This window comes from Chanodichthys erythropterus, chromosome 23 (assembly GCF_024489055.1).
Source record: "Chanodichthys erythropterus isolate Z2021 chromosome 23, ASM2448905v1, whole genome shotgun sequence".
Classification (NCBI taxonomy): domain Eukaryota; kingdom Metazoa; phylum Chordata; class Actinopteri; order Cypriniformes; family Xenocyprididae; genus Chanodichthys; species Chanodichthys erythropterus.
The window spans coordinates 19610350-19635379 of record NC_090243.1 but is presented as its reverse complement, the minus strand read 5'-3'; the positions used below and the strand labels follow the sequence as shown (position 1 = coordinate 19635379).

At 39.9% G+C, this 25030-nt stretch overlaps 1 protein-coding gene, 1 pseudogene and 2 gene segments (V, D, J or C); 2 read left to right on the top strand and 2 right to left on the bottom strand.

Annotated features, from left to right (window-relative positions):
• Positions 1-1645: 1645 nt before the first annotated feature.
• On the bottom strand, positions 1646-3676 carry LOC137013720 (Ig lambda chain C region-like; annotated as a pseudogene).
• Positions 3525-4305, top strand: LOC137013508 (Ig kappa chain V region S211-like). The segment is given in 2 exon segments: positions 3525-3723; positions 3831-4305. Coding segments are annotated over 2 exon segments (381 nt in total).
• Positions 4306-6827: 2522 nt separating this feature from the next.
• LOC137013719 (Ig kappa chain V region 3547-like) lies at positions 6828-7297 on the top strand. The segment is given in 2 exon segments: positions 6828-6876; positions 6966-7297. Coding segments are annotated over 2 exon segments (381 nt in total).
• Positions 7298-12204: 4907 nt separating this feature from the next.
• On the bottom strand, positions 12205-15006 carry LOC137013718 (uncharacterized). Its single transcript, XM_067377670.1, has 2 exons — positions 14433-15006; positions 12205-14252 (listed from the first exon to the last, which is right to left on the bottom strand). Exons 1-2 carry the CDS (start codon positions 15004-15006, stop codon positions 12205-12207), a joined length of 2622 nt encoding a protein of 873 aa, XP_067233771.1.
• Between the last annotated feature and the right edge of the window lie 10024 nt (positions 15007-25030).

Here is a 25030-nt window from a genome sequence, read left to right as displayed (position 1 = left end):
ATATTGATCAGATGCTTCAGTGCTCTGAGAGTGTTTATAGTGCTGTGAGTTTAACACTTCATCACTGACACACACAACAATCTTCATCAACATGACCTTCATCATCATCTTCATCTGGACTCTCACAGCGTTTGCTCAAGGTTTGTGGAGCACAAGTTTGATATCAATTCATTTCTTCAAGTATATTGTCAAAGTTTTGAGTTGATTTTCTTCTTGTTGTGTGTTTCAGAGTGTAGAGGACAGATCACCGTCACTCAGAGTCCCTCAATGACAGCAGCTCAACCAGGACAAACTGTGAACATCAACTGTAAAACCAGCAGAAATGTGTACAGTCTTTTGGGGATATACTGTTTCAGCTGGTACTTACAGAAACCTGGAGAAGCTCCTAAACTCCTGATTTATTTAGCAAGCACCCTCCAGTCAGGAACTCCATCTAGATTCAGTGGCAGTGGATCTAACAGTGATTTCACTCTGACCATCAGTGGAGTCCAGACTGAAGATGCTGGACATTATTACTGTCAGAGTTACCATGAAATCAACAGTAAAGATGTGTTCACACAGTGATAAAGAGTCGTACAAAAACCTCCGTCAGTCAGAGTCACAGTGACTGAACTGATACTGCAGCTGCTCACACACTTTCACACACTTTCACACACACTCAACAACAGACACTAAATCATAAAGAGATTCTCTCAGAAAGGTTTCTTTAGATCACTGTAAACTGAACACAATCACAAACTTCAGCAAATGTAGTTGTAAACAGAAGCATGTATGTTCATTCATCTTCAGCTGTCAATCATAACACAAGAGCAGCATATATAAACAGCAGCTTACGTCACTCCAGTGAGAATATTCTTCCTGCGTCCCTCCATCACTCCATCTCCACCTTTATGTCCATTTTAATTAACTTCAGAAGTCCTGATGTTCATAGTCGAGTCTTGTGACAGAAACAGATCCTCCATCATGGACACGACAGATGTGTTTACCTGCAGCATTAGTGCTGGTGATTTACAGACTCTTTCTGCAAGTTACATCGTTACGCCAGTAGATGGAGACAAGAGACTGACTTTATGAGTGAATCAATGAATCATTAATCAACTGATTTGTTCAAAACACTGAATCATTCAGGAAAGAAACAAGCATATTTGATGGCTCTGTCCCAATGAAGAGGCTGCATGTTCGTTCTGAAGATCAACCAATGAAATGATCCTTCACAGCCGCACTGAAATGTTATTGGTTCACGCTATAGTCAGTCTCTGAAGGCAGGAAATCAACTCCTTTTTTCCCTTATTAATTTAATTATTGCCTCCAATCCTCTTGACATCATATAATTTTATTTTATTTCATATATATATGGCTCAGAATATCAAGTCAAACAGTGAAACTGAGTGGAGTTAAACTCATTTGCGTCACATTTGTGATTGTGTTCCTCTGAGAATTGAGCAGATCTCGTTTCATCATGTATCTGCAGGTGTTTTCATGCTCCATTGAGTGAAGTTTAGTTATAAAATATGAGCTAAAGCCCTGATCCAATGAAAGACATGAAACAAAAATGACACAAAAAAGGACATAATGTTACAATTATGTTTTATTGACTGAATTGTAATAAAATCAAGACTGTAAAAGCACACATATAGTCAGCAGATCTACTCTGAACACTGCTGTCTCCTCACAGTGTCTCCAGTGGACGCAGACTGGCCGCTCCGTGTGGCCTCACAGCTCACCGAGACGCTCTTCATCCACTCCTCCTCAGAGAGAGTCAGGCTGCTGCTCCAGCTGTACAGACCGTCCTTCTCCAGGAGCCCAGCGCTGCTCTCCTGAGACCTGCTGCTCCCGTCCACCTTCAGCTCAGGCTCCAGTCTGACGGGAAGCCCTTGTTGGCCACACACACCAGTGTCGCTGTGTTCAGAGAGGAGATCTCTGCGCTGGAGGGCGGCAGGACGCTCACTTTAGGAGGAGTGACGCCTGAGAGAAGCACAGAGAAATCAGTTACCAGTGGCTTTCCATTAGGATTCAAGAGAAAACTAGGAGAAATTCTCCAACAGCGAGAGAAACAACATGAAGAAGAAAATCACATCATTATTCCTTTAACACATTAATGCTCACAAACTCCTACACATGAAAAGAGAAAATGTTCAGAATTCATTTCACATTCTGGTAAATATGCTGATTAATTATTAAAGCTGCAGTCTGTAAGTTTGTCTCTTTGTCTCCATCTCTGTTTGAAACCTGCAATTGCAGTTATTTGTGGAATGATCTTCCTCACATGGGTTGTGCGTCGGCACGGCTCCTCAGCGTGGACGAATCTAATGTTTTGAGGTGTTTGTGTGGCTGTCAGTCACCGCACCAGTGTGGATCTTCACTTACTTCACAATTACAGATTCACGTCTTGGAAGTTTGTTCAAAATAAGAAGTTTCAGTGGAAAATGTCATCTGAACAAGTACGTAACATGTCTGCCACTTTTGTTCTGAACGACTGAGGAAAAGTTTTACAATAAATCGCACTACCAACCTTCTTTATGAATGCAGACGTGACGTAATGACGCAAACTCCAATTTCCCACAGAAACTGACCCGAACCTCAAATCACAAAACATTATTACAATCTTACCGTTGTGAATCGAGCTAATGTAAGAATAGTTTTCAACACTGATTGGTTATGTACTTGCTCAGTAATTGATTTGGGATCAATTTTAACCAAAAAAAGTTCTGAATCTTAAAAGAAACGCATAATTTTTAGAGTGAAAAAGACAAATAAGAGGCCAAACGAAACAACAAATTAGAAACAGAAGTACTATTATTTCTCTATAATGTTTGTACTTGATTCACTTTATCAGCATTAAACTTTCAATAAGTTGATCTGAATGTTTTTAGAGAAGAATTTTTACAAAGCGATGAAAGTCATTTTCATGATCAACTTCAATGAAACTCGCTTTGGTTAAAAGAGTCAAAGATCAGATGTGAAGAAACACAAGAACTGCAGGAATTCACTACAATTTAAGATGGACAAAGAAATCATGAAGGAAACATTGTGTGTCTCGTCCACTAGAACTTTAAACTTCATTTCCACAAATATAAACCTTTTCACTCCTCAGTCAGAGACGCTTTATTAAGAGAAAATACAGTCAAGAGTTTGGAAATATTGAGTTTAACCATTTATAACTGAATTATCTGTGAGGAAAACAAAGATCCAATGACTATAAACCATCTTTACAATCATTCAATGTGAACTAACTGCACAAAATAATATTAAAAATATGCTAAAAAGCGCATCCTTTCTATAAAGTGCTACAAAGTATTTAACAGTCAGCTGTTGTATTAAAAATATTAATATGTGATGATTTACTTACTGCCAACATCCAGTTTGGTTTCTAAATATCTCACAGCAGATATTCAGATTAATATACTGAAGTTGGTCTTGATGATTCAGAAATAAACTGAATGATTTTTGTTAACAGTTTGTCTATTAGAAAATTGAATGACATGAAAAAGACTGATTTTTACTTGATGTTCAGTTCAGTAATTGTATTTTGTGTCTGTTAATGAGTGACTGTCTTCAGGTAAATGATCTGGAGTGTGTTTGCATATTGATCAGATGCTTCAGTGCTCTGAGAGTGTTTATAGTGCTGTGAGTTTAACACTTCATCACTGACACACACAACAATCTTCATCAACATGACCTTCATCGTCATCTGGACGCTCTTATACTGCTTTATACTACAAGGTGAACAGCATGTATTTGGAACAAGTTAAATTATATAATTTTAACATATCTTTAAAATAAGTCAAATAATATATACTTTATGGACTAATAAATGATTTGTTTTTCAGGCTGTAGAGCTCAGATCACAGTGACTCAGACTCCTGCAGTGAAAACTGTTAAACCAGGAGAAAATGTTGAGATGAGCTGTAAACTCAGTAGAGCTACTACAAGCTGTAGCCCAGCCTGTGTGTCCTGGTACTTACAGAAACCTGGAGAAGCTCCTAAACTCCTGATTCGTCTTGTAAGCAGCCTCCAGTCAGGAACTCCATCTAGATTCAGTGGCAGTGGATCTAACAGTGATTTCACTCTGACCATCAGTGGAGTCCAGACTGAAGATGCTGGACATTATTACTGTCAGAGTTATCACTGGATCAACAGTAAAGCAGTGTTCACACAGTGATAAAGAGTCGTACAAAAACCTCCATCAGTCAGAGTCACAGTGACTGAACTGATACTGCAGCTGCTCACACACTTTCACACACTTTCACACACTACTGACACACAGAGGACAAACACAGGAACTACACATGTGCTCAAAACTGACTTATGACTGAAATCAGCTCTATTAGACTGTGATCTGTCCTGTGACAGACGGGTTTGACTCAAATATGCTCAGATTCAGAGAAAACAGAGTGTGTAAATTGATATGTAGATTCATATGTTGTTTTGTTTTTGTACATTAATCTACACTATAGTCATGGTGTATCAGTAACATGCAGATGTTTTTCAAGCAGCTCCTTCATCTAAAGCTGTTTCTAAATGTATTACTCATAACTCATTTCTCATGAGCAGAAGTGAAAGTGTTCCAGTTGAGAGCGTTGAACCAATCAAAGAGTGAAACTGTGAGTTTGAGGTGAAAATCACATTTGCATTGGCAGGTTTAGTGATTGTGATCCTCTCAGAATAGAGCAGCTCCGTCTCCAGTGACCATGTTCAAACCCCAAGAGCTTCATTTGACATTTCCTGCTAAATGCAGCTGTTCTCAACTATTACAATCAATCAAAAGCAGCTGAAACTTTAGTGCAGGACTTTGAATGAACGACACACTGATCAATGATGCAGTCCGACACAAATGTAACGCGTTCAGAAGCTTTATTGAATGAACAGCAATGGCAGCACATTGAAAGACTGCTTCAGTATTGAGCTGTAAATCACGTGACTGCTGCGAATCCTGCCGGACGCTCAGATACGGCTCGTCTGGACCGGAGAAACATCAGCACTGGGAGCTCTTGAGGAACGAGGCCTCGTGATCAGCTCCGTCATGTCTTACTCTGCAGACGAAGCGATCCGCGCCTTCCCAGCGTGCTTTGCTGAGGCTCAGGACGCTGCTGCGGCTGTAGCGTCCGTCCCGCTCGCTCTCTGCGCTGGTCTGAACCCCCTCGGTGACCTCTGACCCGTCCAGCGTCCAGCTCACCGTCGCCCCCTGTGGAGAGTAAGAGCTGAGCAGGCAGAGCAGTGCGGCTGAGTCTCCAGAGATCTGCAGAGAAGAGGGCGGCAGCAGAGACACGGAGGGCTTCACTGCGGGACCAGCTGCACAAACACACACACACATCAGATTCAAATTTGATATTTAAATAGTTTAAATGACAAATTTTCAAAATGCTCTTCAACTAAGTTTCTTTTTGTCTGATGACCCCAACAAAATTATATTTTGTCCATATAATACGTTTGTTTAATATATACTTATAAACGTTTGTTTAATGCATTTAAAAAACTCTTAATTGCTAATTTACCAAGAATTACAAAATTATTGTATCAGAAATAACTGAATAGATTTTAAAGTACAGTGAATACATGAAATGAATGAAATGTTAGCAATAATAAGATTTTAAATTATTTATGTAAAATTAAATATTATATTTAGAAAAATTATAAAATTTAAATAAATAATGAAATTAATGAAAAAATAATTAATTGTCCACATGAAAAATGATTAATATATTGTGATTTCTTCATAAGATTTGAAGAAACTAATTTACATAATTTTAGTATTATATATATTTTTAAAATTCTTCATATTTTGATACAATCAATCATAATTTTCAGCAGTTTCAATTATACATTTTTTAAATATTCTGTTAAAACACTATCATAATCATCATTAAACTTAATAGTTTAAACAATTGATTTTTAAAATGCTCATTAACTAAATTTGTCTTTGTCTGATAATGACGCTTACACAATTATTAAACTTGGATGGCATGACTTTAAAAAAACACTTAATTATAACCCTTATACCATTAATTCATATAAAATGAAAAATGACATAAATTATATAATAATTCAATATTGCAATTATTAAGGAAACTTTTCAAAAAACATTTTTTTTCTAATAAATGAATAATATTTTTAACAAATGTTTTCTGAAATAATCGAAAAACAAAATAAAACTAATTAATTAAAATATCATACATTTTTAGATAATTTAAGAAAGACTTACTTCTGATCACCAGTTCAGTTCCTCCACCGAAAGTGTACCACAGTGCTTCATTCTAGTGAAAGCGTCGTACAAAAACCTCCGTCACACTCAAATGAACACAAACTCCAGCAGAGAAAGAGACGAACGACACTCACACACACTGATATGAGACTCAACAGCAGCTCTTCTCAACATCAACATGATTGAGCTGAAAACACACACTAAATATTCATCTTTTAAAGAAAAACTGCTTTATAATGAAATCTTCAGCCAGATTGAGATGGTCATTCTCTATCGGATGACCTTTGACCTGTTCTACAGTATCATGATGATATCAAATCTGCAGCACAGGTATTAAATGCTCTCAGCATCAAAGTCTGAATGAAACTGATCATTAAAACAGTGTTTAGAGGGAGAAGATCCACCCAAAATAACATGAAGTAAATCAGGAGTGTCTGTTTCTGAAAATGATCAATAGAAATTTATTAGCAAAGATACTTAATGACAAAACAGTGTTTCTGCTGTCTTCAGGTAAATGATCTGGAGTGTGTTTGCATATTGATCAGATGCTTCAGTGCTCTGAGAGTGTTTATAGTGCTGTGAGTTTAACACTTCATCACTGACACACACAACAATCTTCATCAACATGACCTTCATCATCATCTTCATCTGGACTCTCACAGCGTTTGCTCAAGGTTTGTGGAGCACAAGTTTGATATCAATTCATTTCTTCAAGTATATTGTCAAAGTTTTGAGTTGATTTTCTTCTTGTTGTGTGTTTCAGAGTGTAGAGGACAGATCACCGTCACTCAGAGTCCCTCAATGACAGCAGCTCAACCAGGACAAACTGTGAACATCAACTGTAAAACCAGCACAGATGTGGCCAGTTATTCCGGAACATACTTTTTCAGCTGGTACTTACAGAAACCTGGAGAAGCTCCTAAACTCTGGATTTATGGAACAAACACCCTCCAGTCAGGAACTCCATCTAGATTCAGTGGCAGTGGATCTAACAGTGATTTCACTCTGACCATCAGTGGAGTCCAGACTGAAGATGCTGGACATTATTACTGTCAGAGTGTACACTGTCCAAGTAGTTGTGTGTTCACACAGTGATAAAGAGTCGTACAAAAACCTCCGTCAGTCAGAGTCACAGTGACTGAACTGATACTGCAGCTGCTCACACACTTTCACACACTTTCACACACACTCAACAGCAGAAGGTTTTCAAACACACAGATCTAAACATTCTTCTACAAACGTTTTCTCTCTCATAAACTTTCATCAAGTCAAGTCAGCAGACCAAACACATCTGAAACCAGACAAAATGGACCTGATGGACTCATTTCTGTTTCTAATCATTTATCTTTGGCCACATTTAGCATATGACAAAGATTGGGTATGTGAATGTGTTCAGAGATTTTGACTATAGGAAAAAGAAATATTGAATTGAACTCTATTCAAATAAACAAAATGAACAAAATGACTGAACATAATCTGTTCATGTTCAGTAAAAAGCCTGTACCACACATCAGGAAAACAGATTGAGAAAGTGAACAATCTAATCAAATGATCTTGAAGTAATTAAATCCACAATTTCTTTTATGGCTTAATTTAAACATTTCAGATGAGGTCATGTGAAAACAACAACGTCACATACTATCGTTTGCAAAGATTACTTTCAGGTTTATACTTCGTAGTATTCAGTAGGTTCTCCACATCTTTTGATCAATGAATTTCCATGACTTTTCCAGTCATCTGTCATCATGAAAATCATATTTGCACTCATTCATTCACATAAAGCAAATTCTAACCACTAAAATATTTAGAGCTCAGCCTTTGGCTTTGTTTTACATTTACAAACTTCTATCTTCTCTGTTCTTGATGGATGTTTTTGCTGCCCCCTGTTGGTCATTGGTCCCATGTGCACCATGTATTCACAATGCATGCATTCAAACAAAAATTAAGACATTTTTCAAAATTATGCAGTAGAAATGAAAATCATACAGGTTTTGATCATGCATATGAAGGAGAATAAGAGATTTTTAGGTTAAATATCCCTTCAAGAGAAGAACCTCTTCTCTGTTTGAACCCTTCACTATTCCCTACATTACTCCACCCAAATGTGCAGCACAAGTCCTGAAAAGTGAAGCCAAAGCATCTCGATGGATGGATGCAGTATAGATCATAAACCCCGCCCTCTCCATGTAATCAAATGAGACGTGAGACAAACTAAACAATGAAATTACACTTCAAATAATTTTTTCCAAAGATGGTTTCTGTCATTTTATGTAGGCATAATGGGTTGTTCTGCAGTAAAGGAGGACAAAACAGGACAAACAAAAACAGTGAAAATACTGCAGAGCTCAAAACAGAAGCAGTCATCTTGATACCAACTCTCTGCAGGATCACTTCTGCATTTTGTCTCAGCTCAGTAACATCTGACACAGCGCTGGAAGCCATTTTCACTAGTGGTTAATTGCGGATACATCACAGAAGAATATGATATTTTACACTCGCTGTTTTAAGGGGTCATGACATTAGAAATTATTCTTGGTCTTTTGGCATATAAGAGGTCTTTGTATCATTATTACATCCTGCAAGTTCCATAACTTAAAACGTCCTCATCGTCAATAAAAATCATTTATATAATCAAGCTGTAAAAATGCTTCATTTGGAACAGAGGTGCGTGTGACGTCACATGGGCACAATCATTTGCATACGACTTTTACATCATCACATCATTGGCCCCGCCCACTGGTGTTCAGTCGATCAGCAGCGAGTGGATCTAAAGTAGGCCGAGATGTTTATGATAAGATTGTGATAATAACAAGATTGTGATGCCACACACATGTTGTGCTGTTCCTGTCTGTGGAAAAACATCATCTTTGCATAAGCTGCTGAAGGGTCCTGATGTCAGAGAAAAATGGATTCAGTTTATTTTAACGAACGTCCTAGAGTCACATCAGCGCTGACTTGTTTGTATTGTACATTTTACCAGCGACTGTTGTGATTGATGGTAAAAATCAGTCTAAGATTTCAGACAAATAATCAGACAAAGAGACTTCCATGTGGGATCAAAGAAATCTCATGGAAAATACTGATAAACTAAGAGGCGTTAAGTGTGTTGACGTCCACACAAGAGAAAATACATCATTCACCTCTCTGTGTTTAAAGTCACTGAGAAATCAAAATGGACAATTATTGTTTTTATGGAATGTTGCAATATTTATTATACATGATTTATCAATGCACATCATTATTTTTTAATATTCAGCTAAGATTTTAAAGTTCACACTTATATTTGATGTTGTGATTGACAGGATGAGATGAACGAGCTCCTCCTGAACCTTCATTTAGAGCCTCATTTAAATACAGAATGAGTTCATTTGCATATTGATCAGATGCTTCAGTGCTCTGAGAGTGTTTATAGTGCTGTGAGTTTAACACTTCATCACTGACACACACAACAATCTTCATCAACATGACCTTCATCATCATCTGGACGCTCTTATACTGCTTTATACTACAAGGTGAAATAAATCATTTATTGATTATTGATACATTATTGTATAATTTTAACACAGCTTAAAAATATACTGAACAATATATATATTTTATGGACTAATAAATGATTTATTTTTCAGGCTGTAGAGCTCAGATCACAGTGACTCAGACTCCTGTGAAAACTGCTGCATCAGGAGAAACTGTTGAGATGAGCTGTAAACTCAGTACTGCTTCAACCTGCGGTACACCCTGTGTGTCCTGGTACTTACAGAAACCTGGAGAAGCTCCTAAACTCCTGATTTATTATACAAGCAGCCTCCAGTCAGGAACTCCATCTAGATTCAGTGGCAGTGGATCTAACAGTGATTTCACTCTGACCATCAGTGGAGTCCAGACTGAAGATGCTGGACATTATTACTGTCAGAGTTATCACTACATCAACAGTAAATATGTGTTCACACAGTGATAAAGAGTCGTACAAAAACCTCCGTCAGTCAGAGTCACAGTGACTGAACTGATACTGCAGCTGCTCACACACTTTCACACACTTTCACACACACTCAACAGTGCAGAAACACAAATATGATCTTAATATCAGCTTTGTTGAGCTTCATCAGTATTTCTTCAGATAATTAGAAATTCTTTTGATTAATCATCGTTATCATCATTTTTAGATCATTTATGCTTTATTTATCCTCATTTCCACTCACTCAATATTTTAAATTTTTTGATCATGTTCTTTTATTATTTTTTCTTCCTAATCTTAGTTATACAGTAAAGATCTGAGGAACTGAAGCTGTCGATCACACAGCGAGAGTTTATCTGGACACTTCCCAAAACTCCTGTTATAATCAGTGACGCTCTTACACTACACAATCAATCTCTGACTGTATTTACATCGTGTTTGCATTGTTAGTTATGGTGAAAGCATTTCTGGAGTGCAGAAATTTAGTTGTAATGACGAGATCACTGCATTCACACCATCAACAGACTGTCTGTCATCTGCTCAGTTTCTCATCACTGCAACCTTCCCTGTGATGAACAGATCTAAATATAAGACAATAATCAACACTTTTCACCATTCGTTCATTTAGACAGCTGTAATAGTAAAAACGTCTTGGGTTACATCTGTAACCCTGGTTCCCTGAATAAGGGAACGAGACGCTGCGTAGTCGCTTTGGGAACGCCTCTGCGTGATTATGTCTTGAAGCACTCGTGAAATCAAACCAATAGTGTAGCGGGACGTCAGAGCGGGTAACGTCACGGACCAGGAAACTATAAAGCACCCCTGAGAACAAAGAACGCCAGCTTCTGATATGGATGAAGCAGACGCTCACAGGCGTGCAGGGAGTATGGCTAAGCTACGCAGCGTCTCGTTCCCTTATTCAGGGAACCAGGGTTACAGACGTAACCCGAGACGTTCCCTTTCATGGGAACATCAACGCTGCGTAGTCGCTTTGGGAACGTTATTCCAACTAGGCCATAAGACCAAATGCCTGTTGTGTTATTATTTCAGGACGACAGGACTGAGGACCCTGGAGTGGAGCCCAAATCAAGGTTATAAAACCTAACAAAAGTAAGCTGAGAAGACCACCCAGCAGCATCACATATGTCTTGGAGGGGAACCCTCGACATTAAAGCCTTTGAGGCAGCCATACCCCTGGTAGAATGTGCCCAGACCGCTAAAGGAGGGGGCTGTCCGGCCGATTTGTAAGCAAGAGAGATGGCCTCGACCACCCACTTACTCATTCTCTGCTTAGACGCAGGACCTCCCTTATTAGGAGAACCGTAACACACAAACAGTTGTTCAGTCTTTCGCCACAGGGCAGCTCTGTGGACATACGCGTCTAAAGCCCTCACCGGGCAGAGCAGATTTAGTTTTTCCTGATCCGGATTCGTAAAAGGTGGAGGACAGAAGGCCTGCAGCACAATAGGCCCTGGAACATTAGTAGGGACCTTAGGAACATATCCAGGTCTAGGATGTAAAAAAGCTTTGACCATTCCAGGTGCAAAGTCCAAACATGAAGGAGCAACCAATAGCGCTTGTAAGTCCCCGATTCTTTTGAGGGATGGTATGGCCAGAAGAAATAAGGTTTTGAGAGTAAGGAACTTCTCAGATGCTTCCTCTAGAGGTTCAAAGGGAGCCGCAGCTAACCCTTCCAACACAATGGCTAAGTCCCAGGAAGGCATTTTTGTGCGTACAACAGGCCTCAGCCTCTGAGTACCACGGAGAAAACGTACAACTAAAGGGTTTTTACCAACCGAAAGACCTTCTATTTTTGCGTGATAAGCGGAAATAGCGGCAATATAAACCTTCAATGTAGAAGGAGTTAAACCCTCCGAGAACTTCTCTTGGAGAAATTGCAGTACTTGACTGATAGAAGAGTGGAACGGATCCACCTGAAAGTGGCTACACCAAGTAGCAAACAGTTTCCACTTATACGCGTACAGTTTTCTCGTGGTCAGAGCTCTGGAGTGGAGAATGGTCTCTACAACCTCAGTTGAGAGACCAGATTCTACGAGCTCTGCCCCCTCAGGGGCCAAGCCCACAGTTTCCATATTTCCGGGCGTGGGTGAACTATTGCACCACCCAACTGAGACAAGAGGTCTTGTCTGACAGGAATCTCCATGGGGGAATCTTCTAAGAGGGATACTAGATCCGTGAACCATACTCGGGCCGGCCAGAACGGGGCTACCAATATTAGATGGACCCCGTCCCGGCGAACCCTCTCCAGAACTCCGGGGAGCAGAGCGATCGGGGGAAATGCGTACAGACGCAGCCTCAGCCACGTCTGTACCATAGCATCCAACCCCAGAGGGGCTGGATGGGTCAGAGAAAACCACAACGGGCAGTGAGACGTCTCTTTCGAGGCAAATAGGTCGACTTGTGCACGACCAAACTTTTCCCAAATCAGCTCCACCACTTCGGGATGGAGCCTCCATTCCCCGGGCCTCGGCCCCTGCCTCGACAGGATGTCTGCTCCCACGTTTTGATGTCCCGGGATATAAGCTGCTCTCAGAGAGAGAAGCTTGCCCTGGGACCACAGGAGGATCTGATGAGCTAACTTGCACAATTGGCGAGACCTCAGACCCCCCTGACGGTTGATATAAGAGACCACCGACATGTTGTCTGACTGAACTAACACGTGATGGCCCCTCAGGTCTGGGAGGAAGTATCTGAGTGCTCGAAAAACCGCCACCATCTCCAGCTGATTTATATGCCGAGATTGATGATGGCCCTCCCAAAGACCTTGAGCTGAGCGACCACTCATGATCGCTCCCCAGCCTGTGAGAGAAGCATCCGTCGTTAGCATTTTGCGACGACAAGGAGCTCCTAGCACCAGACCTTGGGATAGAAACCAGGGCTTCTTCCACACCGCCAAAGCACGAAGGCATCGCTGCGTGACCTTGATTGTGCGAAAAGGATTTCCCCTCGGAGAAAACCCCCTGGTTCTGAGCCACCACTGTAGGGGTCTCATGTGTAGCAGGCCAAAAGGTATCACGTTGGACGCAGCTGCCATCAGACCCAACATTCTCTGAAATTGCTTCACAGTAAGTGACTGGCCTAATTTCACCCCTTTCACGGTTGAGAGAATGGAATTCACCCGAGCAGGGGACAAATGTGCCTGCATCGAAGTGGAATCCCAAACTACCCCTAGGTAATTGGTAGTCTGAGCCGGTAAAAGCACACTTTTCTTGGCATTGAGTCTCAACCCTAACCTCTTCATATGGGACAGAACTACATCTCGATGTTGAACTGCCTGTTGCTCTGATTGAGCTAGAATCAACCAATCGTCGATATAATTCAGCACGCGGATGCCCTGGAGTCTCAGAGGAGCCAGCGCTGCATCCACGCACTTCGTGAAGGTGCGGGGTGAAAGGGATAGGCCAAACGGAAGAACCCTGTATTGGTAAGCTTCGCCCCCGAAAGCAAACCTGAGGAACTTCCAATGCGAAGGATGGATTGATACATGGAAGTACGCGTCTTTCAGATCTATTGTCACAAACCAGTCCTCGGACCGGATCTGTGTAGTGATCTGTTTGAGTGTTAGCATCTTGAACTTGAGCCTTTGCACTGAATGATTTAACATGCGTAAATCTAGAATAGGACGCAACCCTCCATCCTTCTTCGGAACTATGAAGTATCGGCTGTAAAACCCTGACTGTATGCTGGCGGGAGGAACCCTCTCTATAGCCCCCTTTTGCAAAAGTGTCACTACTTCTTGTTCCATGACCAGAGACTGCTGGGGGTCCACTACTTTAGCGAGGACCCCGTTGAACTGGGGCGGGCGAAACCCGAATTGTATTTTGTACCCCTTTTCTATCATTTGCAGCACCCATTGAGAAATATTGGGAAGACTTTTCCATTCTTCTAAATATTCTACTAAGGGAACCAGTCTCTCGTGACTGGTCTCTGGTGTTTTTTGAGCACTTGGCTCGACGCCCTGAAGCGGCGCACCGGCAGGGAACAGTCGAATCAGGTGCTGGCCGACCCTCCTCAGAGGATCGGGGGGGCTTCCGTGCCCCGAGACACACGAGGTGGCGGGGTTGACAGAACGGCCCCCTGAGGGCACCGAAGACGGGTCAACTTTATGGATTTTAATTTTTCTGGACCCTCTCCGGAGGGGGCTGCCCTCGGAAGTCCTGGACCCCTCGTGTCAGGACTTTTTCGCAGCCTTCCTGGCAATAATAACAGCCCGCAGATCTGTTTTACCCCGGGAAGGCTTCACTTGTGCTGTCTTACCCGGTCCCCAAGATCTTTTCGGGGGAGCATGGGTGGCAACACTTTGTTTTTGCTGCGCTCTATGCGCAGATGAGGAGCTTGTAGATGGCTGAGGCTGCTCCCGCTCAGCAGCCTCAGCAGAGCGGCAAGGGAAAAACTTTTGAAAGGCTGCAGACTGACGTTTTGCCTCCTGGAACCTCTCGACGACCGATGTTACGGAGTCGCCGAAGAGGCCCTGAACAGACACTGGCGCATCAAGAAGCACTGCCTTATCGCGTTCTTTGATATCCGATAAGTTCAGCCATAAATGCCTCTCTGTGGCCCGGAGAGCTAAGTCAGTCGCCTTTCTCAATTCTTGAATGCATTCAAAAGACGCCTCGCCACTCTGATCTATTTCCCCCAGCAGGTCAGCTTGGTATGCCTGGAGGACCGACATAGTATGGAGACATGCTGCCGCCTGACCCACTGAGGTGTAAGCCCTGCCCACCAACGCTGATGTTGTACGCAGGGGTCTGGTGGGCAAAGTCGGGGATTTTAACGACGATGCTGACTCAGGCGAGAGATAGCTCGCAAGCGTCTCTTCGACCTGAGGCATCGCCGTATAACCGTGTTCTTTCCCTCCCATGATGTTACTATACAGAGATGTTGTTGGGTTATGAACACGGAAATGTGCCGGACTCTGCCACGATCTCGACACCTCGGTGTGGAGATCTGGAAAGAACAGCAATCCCCGGGGCTGAGGTTGTGCTCGGGCAGGGAGAAATCGCTCATCTAATTTGCTTTTAACTCGCGCTTCAGGGGCCGTATTCACAAAACATCTTAAGGCTAAAAGTAGCTCCTAACTTGCCGATTTAGGAGAAACTCTTAAAAATAATGGGCGTGTCAGTCCTAATTTTAGGACTCCTAAATTTTTGCTCTAAGAGTATTTCACAAAGCATTTTAGCGCTAAAACTAGCTCCTAAATCTGTGAAACGTTAGGAGTAGTCAAGAGGACTCCTAAGTCACTACCCCGCTAGAAATTTTACATTCCCAGAACATTCTCAGAACGTCCCCACTGGTGTTGAGTAACGTTCCCATTATGTTCACAGACGGTCACAATGTGGAGTTGTTTTAAGGTTTGGGGGCGTTATTTGGTGGACCTTCAGGGAACATTCAAGACATTCTCTGAACGTTTAGGGAACCATACTTTATTTGGAAATGTTCTCAGAACGTCCCCGCTGCCCTTGTCAAAAACTTGAGTAATAAAAGTGGCTGTTCAAACAAAAACTATTTTCACTTAAAGCTCTTTACAGGTATTTCCTGGATTAATATTATGAAACCTTTTCTTTAAATTGCAAATCTCTTGCATTAAGTCATTAGCTGACAAAAACACACACATGAGCTAATGTAACTGCTGTATCACTGCATCAGTAACTACACAGTTACTGTCTTTAAATAAAGCAACATGCAGCAGAACATCAGTGTTTCTGGATCATCACTGACTGAAGCACAGGAGCTACCCTTCAGCACAATGGTGACACATAAAACTCAGATAACACAAACAACATTAAACAATATCAGGGGCTGTATTCACAAAACATTTTATCTTACCACTAAGAGTTCTCCTAAATAGCAGTAAAAGTTCTTAGCTAAGAGTTTTCTCTTAAAACCTATTCACAAAGCTGCTGAGACAAACTTTTACTAAGGAATAGACTGAAGTCTTAAGCTAAGAGTAAGGGCGGGGTTGACCTCGTTGCTATGGAGTAAACACACAGTGATTGGCTGATGGGGAGGAGTCAGCGATTTAATCAAAGAAATATTGTAGAATGAGGTGTCATGTTTTCATATTAAAATAAAGGTTTTAAAATACAAATGTTGTCATATTCAAATAAATGTTTTTTTTTAATAAAAATGTTCCCACAGTCAAAATAAAATGTTGACATATTGTTGCCATAAAGGTTTTAAAATGTAGGTGTAAGTGTCACTAATTAAACTATACAGTTAATTGTCCACCTCTTGGATGTCTGCATCTCAAAAGAATGCAGAATTCAACCGACAAATTATGTTTTATATACTATGTTTGGGAGAAACACATTCAAACGGTCTTTCTAATCAGCATGAGAAGAGGAATAAATACACAGACGAGACATATATATATATATATATATATATATATATATATATATATATATATATATATATATTTTTTTTTTTTTTTTTACTCTATTAAATTATTTGTAAGTGTGAACCCATGAAAACCACTGCCACAGGTAATCAGACAATATTTATTTATTTGTTAAAGATTAATTTTTGGCGTCTCATCATAGATTCAAATCTATAAATCAAATTTTTTTTATTGCATTGCATTTTATTGCATTTATGAAGAAAAGCTTCAGCACCCAAGGCTCTATCACTATTGTCTCATGGTGTTCAGTGTCTTTGGGTGGATGAGGACTGTTTGTGATTTTGTCTTAGTGACTTAGGAGTCCTCTTGACTACTCCTAACGTTTCACAGGTTTAGGAGCTAGTTTTAGCGCTAAAATGCTTTGTGAAATACTCTTAGAGCAAAAATTTAGGAGTCCTAAAATTAGGACTGACACGCCCATTATTTTTAAGAGTTTCTCCTAAATCGGCAAGTTAGGAGCTACTTTTAGCCTTAAGATGTTTTGTGAATACGGCCCCAGATCTCTCTAGATATCTGCATCTTCACTTATTACAAACCACTCTGACTTTGTTTCTTTCATACAAATCTTCTTAATGAGGTGTTGATGTTTTATCAAAATTTATAGATATCACCGTTACGGAGGTAAGCGCTTGCTTTAGTTGGGCTCCTGACCCTTGACAATTTGACTTTATTTTTTCTCCAATTGTTGTAACTGTGTTTTTCTAAAGCATTTGTTACAATAAAAAATAGTGAGAAAATAAATATGATTAATTGGGTTTGGATGCTTAGTCATTGATGTTGATTTGATCATCATACAGTGACCTTATTCAATGATCTTCAAGTATTGTGTTTTCTTTTATGTATACATATGATAATGCATAAGATCCTGTCCTTCTTTGAAAGTTTTTATCCTTATGCAGAAATTATTCAGACAGCTTTATGTACATTCACACAGACATCAAGATTCTGCGTATGATCCTCAACAATGGTGACAAAATTTTCAGATAAACAGATTAACTCTGAACATCACAAAACAAGCTACTAAAGTCACACAAAAAAAGATTTTTTTAGTGTCACCATTGTTGAGGATCATATGCTGATTCATGATGTCTGTGTGAGTCTGAAAGACACTGCTCAAAACTCTGTATAAAGCATTTAAAAAAAAAATAATAATAAAAGAGGAAAAAAAAGTTGATGCAAAACTGACATTTAACACACTCATAGTTTAGACTCTGGAGAAGACCAGTGACTCATCAGCACTAAACAACCAAATTCATCTGATCAGACTTTCTCCTGCATCTTTTGCTATAACAAACGTGTTTTGAAAAGTTAAAGCAGCCAAAGAAAATCTAATGATTAAACAGCAAAAATCAAGATCCCATCTAAAGCAAACGCTCTCCTCTATAACGGTGACTTCAAACTTTATTATTTTCTATAAAACACACACACAGAAGGCGAAGTTCTTGTGCAACTTTGTCTAAAAGTGACGAAAATTATGAAATTTTACAGAACATTTGGGACATAAAACGTCCTCTTTTGGTAATGAAAGTGCTGCAGTTCAAGGTTCATTATATGATTTTAGGGGGACGTTCCAATTTGGTTTATTTTATGGTCACATAAGAACGTTACAATGAGGATATTTAGGACATTAAACTGAACGTTGCTACATGGTCTTCTGTTGGTCATCTAATAACGTTCCCGATATGAGTTTAGGGGAACGTTCTATTTTGGTTATTTTATGGTCGCGCAAGAACGTTACAAAGAGGACGTTTGGGAAGTTATCAGATCGTCCTATAGTGATAGTCCCCTAAACATTCCCAGAATGTCCTGAATGTTCCCTGAAGATCCACCAAATAGCATTCCCCAAACCTTAAAAGAACTCCACATCGTGACCGTCTCTGAACGTTCTGGGAACGTTACTAGACAACGTTCTTAATACCAGTGGACGTTCTGAGAATGTTCTGGGAACGTAAAATTTTTAGCAGGACAACCTGTCACCTAGTAACGTTCCCAGAACGTTCAGAGACGGTCACGATGTGGAGTTCTTTTAAGGTTTGGGGAACGTTATTTGGTGGACCTTCAGGGAACATTCAGGACGTTCTGGGAATGTTGAGGGTACTATTACTATAGGTTTTGATAACTTCCCAAATGTCCTCTTTGTAACATTCATGCATGACCATAAAATAACCAAAATGGAAAGTTCCCCTAAACTCATATCGGGAACATTATTAAATTATCATCAGAGGACCGTGTGGGAGCGTTCTGTTAATGTCCCAAATGTCCTCTTTGTAACGTTCTTTTTTTGACCATAAAATAACCAAAATGGAACGTCCCCCTAAAGTCATATAAGGAACCTTGAACTGCAGCACTTTCATTACCAAAAGAGGACGTTTTAGGAACGTCCCGAATGTTCTGCAAAGGTTCAGAAATTTCATCACCTTTTGAGAACTTTTAGGGAATGTTGTGTAAGGTCCTGAGAACGTTGCCTTCTACGTGGGTAAGACCAAATCACAAACAGTCCTAATCCACCCAAAGACACTGAACACCATTGAGGGAATAGCGACAGAGTCTTAGGTGCTGAACCTTTTCTTCCTAAATGCAATACATTTTGATTTATAGATTTGAATCTACGATGAGACGGCAAAAAAAATCTTTAACAAATAAATAAAGATTGTCTGTGCCAGTGGTTTTCATTAGTTCACACTTACAAATGATCGAATAGAGTAAAAAAAAAAAACACACACACATACACACACACACACATATATATATATATATATATATATATATTAACTGTATATACTAGTTTAATTAGTGACACTTAGCCTATATTTTAAAACCTTTATGGCAACAATATGGCAACATTTTATTTTGAATAGGGCAACATTTGTATTTTTAAACCTTTATTTTAATATGGAAACATGACACCTCATTCTACAATATTTCTGTGATTAAATCACTGACTCCTCCCCCATCAGCCAATCACTGTGTGTTTACTCCATAGCAACGAGGTCAACCCCGCCCTTACTCTTAGTTTAAGACTTCAAGTTGGTCTCAGCAGGTTTGTGAACAGGTTTTAAGAGAAAACTCTTAGCTAAGAACTTTTACTGCTATTTAGGAGAACTCTTAGTAGTAAGATAAAATGTTTTGGGAATACGGCCCCAGGTCTTTCCTCTGGCCATTCGATTTTTAATTTAGCCACTGCCCGAGTCAATACCTCAAAGAGCTCCTCATATGCTGGAGATGCGGGTGGCGGGCCCTCATCTCCAGCACCGGCGCACGCTACATCCATCTCCTCGGAGACAGATAAGCGAAGCTCCGGTGCCTCCACTCTGGGGGAAGAAACCGCTACGCGTGCTTCCGCGGCCAGAGAAGAGGCAGCAGACCTGGCAGGTGAGGGTCGAGATAGGGCAGAACCCGTCTCTAACCCCTCCACCAGATCCATTTGTGAACCCCAGGAACGAAGTCTACGCTGTGCCTCGGCAGCAGCGGGACCCGTGCCCTGGGGAACACTCGCCGCGGCGTCCTCCTTTTTATCAAAGAACGCGTGGCGTGATTGGAGTACACAGAGCGTTAACTTCTCACAATGCACGCAGACAGCTCCCTCGAGAGCTGCCTGTGCATGCTCCACTCCCATACAAGCAACACACATATCATGTGTATCCCCGCACGTGATGAAACGAGGGCAGGGAGGAGCACATCTAGTGAACTGTTGCTTGTCTTTCTCCGCCATAATCGTGTCTTTGCAATATATATATAAATAGTACTAATATATATGCTTGGTGACTAAAATACTCTTGTCCTCGGACGAAGAGATATTTTGTTTGCTGTAGATAATGACAGACAACACCAAATAAGACACACAATACACAGAGCGCTTGCTGAAGACACAGAAGCTGGCGTTCTTTGTTCTCAGGGGTGCTTTATAGTTTCCTGGTCCGTGACGTCACCCGCTCTGACGTCCTGCTACACTATTGGTTTGATTTCACGAGTGCTTCAAGACGTAATCACGCAGAGGCGTTCCCAAAGCGACTACGCAGCGTCGATGTTCCCATGAAAGGGAACGTAGTGATAGTATTCGAGAAGGTTTCACATGTAAACTATCAGAGCGCTAAAATCAGAGTGGAAATAGCCATTTATTTCTACATTTTGACAATTATTTGATGTAAAAATCATATTAACATTATAAGTGCACCTCAGGAAACATTATAAATAATCATAAATCAGTTGGTGAAGCGACTCAGACGCCTGCAGTGAAATCTGTTCATCTAGGAAACACATTCACCATGTCCTGTAAAAGCAGTCCTGACGTCTATCAGAGTTGGGATCATCAACCTCTATCCTGGTTCAGTGATAAAGAGTCAAAAACCTCCGTCAGTCAGAGTCACAGTGATTTGTGCTAGAAACACTGAATAAGTTCATTCACAAATATGAGGGCTGCAGCAGATGAGAAGATTTGAAGTCAATAACATCATTTTAGAGCTTCAGACGACTGAGAATATCGAGCACAGGTGAGATTATCAGAGATCCAAACACTGAAGGGTTCATCCTAGACCATTTGTCTATTTAACCCCAAATTTATCTGTGTATCATCTAGATACCCTGAAGACATCAAACAAGTGATCAACAGAATTTGGATTCATCAGATTGTTGAGAAGATATAGTTTTATAAGTGTATTGAGCCATGGCTAAATGAACTATCTTCTAAACGCTTTGACTAATTAAAATCCTTTTGATAACTTTTGTCATTAGTGTCTATAGATGACGTGCAAAATTTCGTGTGAATCAGTCAAGTGGTTTAGGAGACCGAAAAAAAAAGTTTTTAGCAACTCAAAATGGCTGACGGACTACAACATGTTGTACTAATGTTGTCCACTAGAGAGAACCACAGGAGAAGAAATCTATTTTTCTATCAGTTTCCATCAGTTTGAATGTTTGAATCCAAAATTCACAGAACTTCATACACATGGACAACAAGACTTTCTGAGTAAACATGCCGAGTTTCAGGAACTTTTTTTTTTAAATCAGTCATTTATATGAATGGGATTCAGAGATGAAGGTCATAATACTAATGCTGTCCACCAGAGGGAGCCACAGGACAACAAATCCTTTCAGATCTCTTTATGAAAGTCTGTAAATGGTTCAATAGATTGACTTGTAGTATAAAAAATGCATACAGGCCTAAATTCATTATAGTTTCATAAAGTTTAATAAAGCCCAATATAATTAGATTGCAAAAAAATATCTCCAAAATACTTACAGATCATTCATTTTCATATTAATATTCATTTTATACTATACTATTGAAAACATATTTGTTGTTGCCAGATGTGACAATATTATATGTCTATTTTAATATAGTACACAGAATAATACTTCCATAAAGAGATATTAAAGACTCATATTTTATTTGAAAAGACACATGGCCATTGCTGTACCGTCTACTACATGATTCAAAGTGTTTCTGGATTGAAGTTTCTGAGCTGTAAAAGATCCCAATAACAATTCAAGCTACAAGTTAATCCTATTATGCTAGAGGATGTTCATGTGCATTAAAACTGTCTAAAGACCAAGAGTTTGTCTTACATTGGCCATATAACCTGTTACGGCCAATTTGTAGGTCACTATATTAGACAGCCTGTATGTATCCTTTGGCTCAACCAATGATTTTAGGCCAGGACTACAGTACCTGTTTGTCACTTTGGGTGGCGCAATTACATATAGTGCTATAATATATAGTGTTTAACCATTTAAATACACACTGGAGCCCCATCGAATAAATTCATCACTGCATTAACTCATTATTATTTACCTCGTCCTTTCCTGTTCATCAGTGTCTGTCTGTTCACACCGCCCTCTAGTGGCACAGTGATGTAGTGCAAGATAACATGAAATTTTATGCTACATTTTTAAAGTTCACAGTATATTCAGAGCCGGCCCGTTATATAGGCAGTATAGGCAAATGCTAAGGGCGCAATCTCGCTAGGGGGCGCCAAAGAGGCCGGATGCGTGGACAGGGGTGGCACGGGGTGGCATCTGCCACCCTAATAAAAAGCTTTGCCACCCCAAAATTATCACAGAATAAAATATGTAAGCAGTGTTTCAAGTACTGCTTTTCAGGAGCGGCGCTTCAATATGATGACTAAAAAAAATTGCGCAACGCAAAGTAATGGCAAGAAAACTTTCAATAAACTGTGCATGATGGTTGCACGCAGCGCGCCCAGTGTGCTTCATTAACAAATGACTCTTATGAACCGGTTCTTTGAGAGTCAAAAAACACAGCGCAGCCAAGTTCACTTACGATTTTTTCCCATATTTGTACGTGAATCGGAAAATTGCTGCTTCCCGGCTAACTCAGAAGTCCTGTGAGAAATGTCCCATCCGAATATGTCTGAAATTTTAGTAATTTTTTGGCGAGCTGATTCAGCGACCCCCCGCTCCACTTTCATCATGGATAAAGGTATTTTTGCCATCCGACGAACCAATAACATGAAATCAATACGGAGATCCCGATCACAGAAACTAATAGCAGAGTTGGGGTAAGAATCTAAACGTATTTTAGCTTTTCTCGATTGCTAACACATTATACATTTCTCAAAACATTTAAAATGACAACATTAGGTAGCAAAACTGATGACACACCAGTCAAAATCTGAGAGAGAGCTGAATGAATAATTTACAGGGGTTTTAAACTTACACAGTACCAGTATGCTACTTTAGATGAGGGAAATTTCACGTTGTACACCCTCAATGTTGTGATTGTCAACTCTCTTTGTAGCCATTTGTTATACGTAGGCTGTAGCTACTGTATTTTTTGCAGCTTTGAGAAATGATTTCCAAGGGATATAGTCTGTGTCAGAAGACCAATACACTGCTATACTGTATACTGTAATAAAATTTAGCCAAATGTGCAGAGGATGCTGAATTTACTTTTACTGCAATTGATAGTATACTGTATTGTGGTGCATACCAAGTTCATACTTATTTTTCTCATGCTTTTCATCTACTGCAAGATCAATTTATAATAGTAAAATGAAATAGAGGTATTTTTGTTGCCGTGTTATATGAATTGATCTCACTAGTGTTCACTGAGCAGTGCAGTAGTCTGTGTATTTGTTATGTTTTGTGTGTCATCTGATGCCAAAGTTTGATTTTGTCAGACAAGAATAAGTTTTTGACTAGAACATTTTATTTTGACCTGGACATTTGAGGTTTGTGCAAGTTGGTGTATAGTTTTGATATTGTGTTTAGTTGTGAGAAAATATTGAATTGTTTCATGAATTGTGCATTAGCAATCAAGAAAAACAATAGAGACTGAAAAGTTTGAAGGACAAATTTATGTTGGCTTGTCATAAACCCAACTTCAAGTCTTGTTTAAAAAATGTAAGAACTTTGGTCAGTTAGTCCAGAATATAGATGTTCTGGGTGATTGCTAAAGTGTTGCTAGGTGGTTGCTAGGTGATTCTGGGTGGTTGCTCTTGCTATGCAGTTGCTGATGTTTTGCTAGAGTATGTGGTTGATAGGGTGTTCTGGGTGAACACACACATTCCCACCTCTGTTAATAACAAAAACTCAAAAATTGTTTTGTTGCTCTTTAACTTGCACTAAAATGTGATATACCATTGAAGTAGCCTGTGTAATATTAATAAAACTGCTCATCTCCTTTAGTGATACAAGCTCAGACTCATTTAGAAGTTTTTCATATAGTGTATTTACTTGGTGCCATGATGGATATTGAAATTCTTTTATTTATTAATTTTAAACAGTATATAGATAATTTCTGGTAATGCAATGTTTGTGAACACAATTGTGTATGTCAGGCTATAAATCTCCAAAAACTATGCATGAGCGCTTGCTTTGGTGTTGCCACCCCTCATAGACCTCATGCCACCCCTTTGCCACCCTAGAAATAATTTTCTAGATTCGCCCCTTTAGTTAAATCGCAATATAAGGGGGCGCCAAAAAAAAATCTTGCCTAGGGCACCAAAGAGGCTAGGGCCGGCACTGGCGGCGAAGGAGCATAGTGCGCAAGAAGTCTCTATCAGCAGGAACTGTTTCCATTCGACGTGTTTTCATTTCATCTCACAGATAAGCGCTTGAGATCTCATTACACTTGAAATATATATATATATATATATATAAGTGTTTTAAAGTGAAGTGATTTAGCGCTTGGGATATTTTTTTTTGTGTGTGTTATTACTCCTCCTTGGGAAAGTTCCTAGGCACTTGCACTTAATTATAGTTCATTGTAGTGTGAGGTGTGCAGAAGTTTACAGACATGTGAAATGTTTTGTGAAATCTCAATGAAACCACATTAAACCATCTTAAACCTGTCACTGCTGAAGCGTTTGCATAGAGAGAGTGTTTTACATGAGCGACACACGCTTCAGTGCTCTGCATGTGTTTATAACTCTGTCAAACATCAAACATGATCAACAACTGTTTTTCACTAGAACTGAACCTACAACCAACAAAA

Coding starts and splice junctions, on each gene's coding strand:
- LOC137013718 (XM_067377670.1), bottom strand. CDS start 15,006: ATGCCTCAGGTCGAAGAGACGCTTGCGAGCTATCTCTCGCCTGAGTCA. Junction 14,253..14,432: donor GAAAAGATCTTGGGGACCGG/GTAAGACAGCAC, acceptor CGGTGCCCTCAG/GGGGCCGTTCTGTCAACCCC.